This window comes from Primulina huaijiensis, chromosome 11 (genome assembly GCF_012295235.1).
Source record: "Primulina huaijiensis isolate GDHJ02 chromosome 11, ASM1229523v2, whole genome shotgun sequence".
In the NCBI taxonomy this organism is placed as follows: Eukaryota; Viridiplantae; Streptophyta; class Magnoliopsida; order Lamiales; family Gesneriaceae; genus Primulina; species Primulina huaijiensis.
The window spans coordinates 4,228,292-4,235,009 of NC_133316.1; the positions used below are offsets into that span (position 1 = coordinate 4,228,292).

Genomic DNA, 6,718 nt, shown 5'->3' on the forward strand with positions numbered 1-6,718 from the left:
TTAATTTCTGCTTAATATAATCATAAAAATCAGTTTGGTGTGTTTTTTGTAATTTAAGATTTTGTGTTAATTTCTGCATAATATAATCAGAATATCAAAACTAGTCTCATGGTGATTCTGATTATTCAAATTTGATTGGTATTTTGGTAAAAAAAAATTCATCATCTAATTTGTTTAATTTTGAGTTTTGTCATCTGAATTTTTAAAGTTTGATTTTGACATTAACTTTTAATTTTCGGATATTTTGGTTGATTGTTGACTATGAATTTTATCAATATTTTTGGGTGTCATCTCGATTTAATAAGAATGAAAGTCAAAAAAATAAAATAATCAAAGATGCACCAAAACCAAACTTGGGAAAATAAGATCGAAAGAGAAAAAAATCAAAGTTAGAACAAGAAGTTCGAAAACGTAGGATCAAACGACATGGAAAAGTTTTTGGACCAAAATTCTGTGCCTGAAAATTTGAGGTCAACTTGGAACTTGGAAGACAGAAATTGGAGTGGAAAGAAATGGAACACGTCAGCGCAGTGAATAGCCTGTAAGCTGTGTGCGCACGCACTATCCTGTTTGGATTCTCCCTTTCGAAGTCTCCGCAAGCATACATTTTCTCCAAAACAATCGATTAATCCTTACCTCAAAAACGAATTGAAGCTCTGCCCATAAAATTAACTAACGCCCACAAGTTGCGAAATTCTTCTATTGATCAGCGAAAAGTGGTCTCGAAGTGCTTAGAGGGACGAGTAATTTTGGTGGTCTGGCCTGAATTCTCTTCACTGACATGATTTTGTGCTGTCTCCATCGATCGGTTCAGGTGGCTGCATGACTTGTCATCAACAAGTCGAAGAATTATCGTTAGCATTAGCAGTTAGGAGTTGTAGTACCATCGGAGAAAGAGTGCCATGGGTGTGTTTATCAATGCTCATGGCCAGCCTTCCGCCGCTATCTCCGGTCTTCGCCAAGTCCGAGCTGAGTCTACGTCGTGGTATCATCATAGAGTACGCCCTGGTGGGTTATCTTATTCTCGACGATGGTTGAATCAGCATTACCCGCCTTCCAGGTACCACCCATTTTCTTGTGTTTTTAAACTCCTCCTTTTTTGAAATAATTAAAATAAAATTGCAATTTGGCTACTTTTTGTGGGAAATTTGAGAAAATATCAGATTGTTGTTGATTGCATATATGGCCAAAAGTGGAAGGATTTATGTTTGGAAGTGAAAAATTTATTCTTTAAGTTGGCATGGATGGAGGTTCAGTTACAAGTTGAGGGCAAAAGAATGCGTAAAAACTTTCATTGAGCTAATTGGATGTATATGGAGCAAGTCTATAATGTAAAACATTATTTCCAAAGTTGATGTTGAATTGCCTCATGAACGTTTGGCTCTGGATAAATTTTGAACTAGTTATTGATAATGAGTGACGTCGAGGGCTGGGGGGAGCGCGTATGTTAACTGCTGCTTTTGGTGTCAAGTATAATTTTAGGATTGAGCAGTGGATAAATCACTGTGGTTGTTCTTTTCCTTGGCATTTTCAGTTGTTTCCTTCAATGGCTTATATGAGATTCTATATTTGAATTTTGAACTGGACGAGAATTTTCTGCTACCAATTATGGCAGTCGATTGCCCTTGTGCAGTTATATTCTGTTGGTTGTGTCTTCTGTATGGTTGCCATTCGAGACTATATATAACTATTGTTTAGTATATGATTCATTTGCAGGCTTAACACTTTTAGCGTAAGGTGTTCGTTGGTTAATACTGATGTCTGCCATTCTGTTGAGACCGATGAAGTTCATGAGGATACTATGTCTCTTGAGCCAAACTGTTTAATTCCAGTTGTTCATCTTGAGTCTGATACTCTGAAGACTGAAGGGCTTAACTTACTGGTCGGTGATTCTTATGTGGGTACTATTTTGACGACATTGCCTGTAAGACTTGTTTGGTCTCACTTTTCCCATTTTTCAGTATCCTTTCATCTTTGAAATTATGCAAGTCTAAATATCTTTATTTATTGGTTGTTCTTTCTTTCCTTGGGATCATGTAGGTCTTGTCAGAGGAGGAGCAGAATGCAATTGCTGCCACTCCTGCTCATCCAGCCGGGCTCTATGGTCTGTGTGCTCCTATACTGCGATAGCATTCTCGTTGATTTGATGGAGAATTTTCTGAGCGAATTTTCATCTAGAGAATAAAACTTTGAAAAATTATCACTTTCCGCAAACGTAAACAAACCATTCTTTCATTAAAATACATTCAATCTCATTTCATATTCCTATATAATAATTATTTAGATCAAATTTGCACCACTCTATAAAACTACAGTTCAGATATAGAGGCACTTGCATATTCTTCAGTGATACCTGATATTTCCATAGAATTAGAGGATTTCCTTGATCCTCAGAATTCAGTTGATAAACCTCCATTTCTTCTTTTTTTTCAGTATTAATGCTTCATTTCAAAGGAACTATCACTGTGACAGATATTATCATTGGTTTTACTAAAAAGTTCTCTTAAAGTAAACAGATTGATTTCATGCGTGTAGATATACTTTATGATTTTGAATTTTTGTTTTCCTAATTTTTTCCTTCAAATGGAAGTGGTTACATAAATGATGTATCTGCAGTTTTGCGTGGTTACTCAGTATTTAACAAAATGTCTTTTGTACTTTAGCTTTATACGCTTGCTGCTTGGCTGGGAATTCAGTTGAACAGCTCTGGAATTTTGCTTGGCCTGCTGCCATTGCATCGATTCATCCTAGTCTTCGTCCTGTGGCCATCATGGGCTTTTTTGCAAAGGTGTCAAATCCACATAAATAACTCTTTAAAACATGACCTGGGATTAGCTTCTCAACCATCTGCATGTTGCAACAGTTTGCAGTTATTGTTGGAGGTCCTTTAGTTGGGAAACTTATGGACTGCTGTCCAAGACTGCCTGCATATAATTGTTTGACTATCGTCCAGGTTCTTATTCTTCACTTGAATCCAAAATTATTGGAACTGAAATCTTTGATTCCACTTTCTTACAGTCATGTTTTTGTTTCAGGCAGCTGCTCAATTGTTATCTGTTGGAATAATAATCCATGCCCATACTGTCCACTCTACTGTGTCTTCTATACTCGTCAAACCTTGGTTTTTTGTGCTTGTAATAGCTCTGGCTGTTGAAAGGCTCTGTGGACTGGCTCTGGGGGTCGCAATGGAGCGTGATTGGGTTGTTTTGGTAGGCCCTTTTTGGTTTCTTTGTTTCTTTTTCTGCAGCATCTCTGGGTCTCTTTAATATTGTGTTATGCTTTCATTCTTTTTAAATTGTCTGGGATACATTTATTTCAGTTGGCAGGGACAAACAGACCTATTGCTCTTGCTCAAGCAAATGCAATTCTCAGCCGCATCGATCTCGTCTGTGAGGTGATTGTCATTTGTGTTCTTTTAATTTTTGGCATTTTATGATATTTATAAGCATGTCTAAACGGATTGGAATTTCGTAGTTAGCTAAAATAATAATGATTCTTATTCAGTATTAAATACTGGTGCTAATAATTTTGTGGTCTTGTATAACTGCAGGTTACAGGTGCTTCATTATTTAGCATTTTCTTATCTAATTATGAACCGGTGACATGCTTAATGCTGGCAGCTAGTTTGATGACATGGTCATTGCCTGTTGTGGTAGCGTCATCGAACTTAGTTATTGCAATGTTGTTGAAACTAGTTGATCTTCTGAGTTTTTTTCCCTTTTGCATTATCTAGGTTACTCTCGGATGGATAACTAATAAACTTTCTGCTGGAGTCCTGGACCGTGCCAAATGTCCACAAAGTGGTTGCAGTTTTTCTTCTCCATTATCTATCATAGATCCCAAAAATATATGTAAGTTTCAGCAATTTATGTTCTAGATTTTGGATTTTTTCTTGTCTGCGCTGATTCTGCTTTTGTTTGTACAGTGGCTATAAGTGTTGAATCTATTAGGCATGGGTGGCTTGAATACCTTCAACAACCTGTTCTTCCAGCAAGCCTTGCTTATGTGTTGCTCTACTTCAATGTACTTGCTCCTGGTGGTCTGATGACGGCTTTCTTAACACAACACGGTAGTGTTTAGACTCTTACACTAGCTGAATTAGCTTCCTGAATGGCACTTATAGTTATATGGATTTTAACAAATCCTGTTAATTTTTCCCATGTTGATATTGAATAAAAATCTAGAATTTATAATCGCTGTATAATGGATATTTGCATCTGTGATTCCTTGATCGCGTTAGTTTTGAACTTGGTTCGGATGCATGGGGAAGCGGGTGAAATTCATTTTCTTGGTTGTTGAAACATAGTTTTGTGGAGATGTAAAGAAACATAAAACATATCTGATAGGAGGCATGATGATGCCAGAAAAGAGTGTGACGAGGGATCTCCAGTTAAATTTACAGGGAAGACATTCAAGCATCAAGTTACGAGGACAGTTTTGGTCCACCTAAATTATCTTTTATGTCCAATGTCACTAATAGCCAATGAAGTGATTGGTGGTTGTTAATTAATTGATTATGACACAGCTTTGTTTATTATTCGGGAGAAAGCTACTAGCTTGTTTAAGATGGCAACAGGACGAGAATGGCGACTATATTGCAAGATGGAGATGTTAACCACCCTCATCCTTTTTCTTGTCCACATTAGTCAAAATGACATTGAGATTGATTGGAAGAAGTTGAAAATGGAATTCTATCGACATTTTTTATTTTTGAGGCTCTGATAGTGAGGGAAAGTGTCAGTGTCATAAAGGTTGTATGATGAAGATGTGTAATTGAGATAAGTGTTCTCGTATGTTCGTACCGCAAATGATCTGGAGATGCTTATTATTTTTGTTGATGTTCCAGTGGTGATGAGTGTTTTTGTATTGATATATTTGAGATTTTTTTCAGGTCTAAAACCTTCAATTATCGGGGGATTCAATGTGTTATCTGCTTTTATTGGTGTTGCTGCAACATTTGTATCTGCAAAGATGGTCAAGCGACTTGGCATTCTCGAGGTTTTTTCTTTCTACACATTATTTCTCACTGGAGTTATTTCTTTTATATTGTTTGTGTTAATCTTCGCAATCTCAAAGTACTTCTTGTAGCAGGCTGGAGCAGCTGGCCTGATCTTTCAGGCCTCACTTCTCATGATGGCTGTTGCTGTGTACTGGACCGGTTCTGTTTCTCAGAAAATTCCATTTCTATTCTTCTTGTGTTTAATTGTGAGTTTCTTTTCTATTTAATCTGCAAATGCTGGATATATGTATAAAAATTGTGTTTGATTTTATGGCAAATTTATATGTTTTATTCAATTATAACTGAAGCAAGCACTCGTTAATGAAACATAAAGTAGACCATCCATTTAAACGATAGCACATGTTATTGGACATGCTTAATGGGTTTAATGTGATTGATAAAATTTGAGTAGGTTAAATCATGTTTTGTTCATTTATGTTTAAGAATAAATTGCATCCTTTTATTCTTTTTGGCTGCTGATTATTATGATTCTATAACAGTGAAACCTGCTCGCTGTGAAAACTTAAAAGAGTTTGCAAGTTTTTAGGCCTATCATTAAAGTGCTATTCTTCATTGATGCAAACATGTTGATTTACTGAATTAAATTTTGTCAATATTTCATTACTTTCGTATTCATTTGAAATTATGCATTGTTGTATGACAACTGAGTTTCAGATTCTTTCAAGAGAACTCATATTTCTATTATTTGAGGAGTATTTTCTTGTATTGGCATAAAATAGCCGCATTAAACTTTTCCAAAACCGTTCTGTACAAAATTTGTTCAGATTTTGTATGGGTTTGACGATTTCTATATAATTCTAAAATTAACATAATAAACAATCGAAGCGCAGTCTGTGTTCTCTAGTGGTTTTGTCGAATGTTTGTGACAGACTTGGTAAACTTTTGCTGTATGTTGTTCTCTATTGCTTGTTTTGATGCATATGCTTCGATTTATGTACTGTCTCTAGTTAGAATGCTATGATATTCTTGTTTCTGCTTTATGGTGTGTACTTCTTAGCTTCATCATGGACCTTTCTCAAGCATGTCTTGACCTAATGAGATATTTCCCACAAACAGGTATTGTCAAGATTGGGGCGCATGTCATATGACGTTGTAGGGGCACAGATTTTACAAACTGGGATCCCTGCATCGAAAGCCAATCTTATTGGGACTACAGAAGCTTCGATTGCTAGTTTGGTTGAGTCGGTAATGCTTGGGATTGTGATAATTGTAAATGATGTTTCGCATTTTGGATTTCTGGCTGTGCTGTCACTTTTATCAGTGGTTGGGGCAGCTTCTTTATACTGTCGATGGCTAAAGAATCGAACTGATACACAAAGGAGTCTCTTTTCTTTTGAGTCACAGTTTTCATGATGTAAGTGGTAATTTCATGCTCTTTATCCATTCTCTGAATGATTGCTGTTGTTCGATTTGCTCTCAATCAAATTATATTTTTTTCCAAGTGCTGTGCCTCATGGTTTTTAGGTTAAAAAAAGTAGTTTGGAATTGATCATTATGTTTGATTTTACCAATTTTAGAATCATATATCGGTAGCTTAGAGAATATCGGAAACTACCATGAACATTAGGTTTCACATTCAATTCATGGACTTTGGCAATTAATACAACGCATAAATATTCAAGTTTTGTAACTATATTGTTTTATGTCACCTTGAATAAAACATATTAGGAGTTCAAAGCTCACAAAGATTGATAACTA

General features: G+C 35.9%; 1 protein-coding gene across 1 annotated transcript; it reads left to right on the forward strand.

Annotated features, from left to right (window-relative positions):
• The first annotated feature begins 396 nt into the window (after positions 1–396).
• Positions 397–6,465, forward strand: LOC140988642 (solute carrier family 40 member 3, chloroplastic-like). Its single transcript, XM_073457675.1, has 13 exons — positions 397–1,060; positions 1,717–1,924; positions 2,041–2,104; positions 2,664–2,788; positions 2,864–2,953; positions 3,036–3,209; positions 3,320–3,394; positions 3,551–3,652; positions 3,734–3,851; positions 3,926–4,069; positions 4,892–4,998; positions 5,092–5,205; positions 6,077–6,465. Exons 1-13 carry the CDS (start codon positions 903–905, stop codon positions 6,371–6,373), a joined length of 1,776 nt encoding a protein of 591 aa, XP_073313776.1. The 5' UTR covers positions 397–902; the 3' UTR covers positions 6,374–6,465.
• Positions 6,466–6,718: the final 253 nt, after the last annotated feature.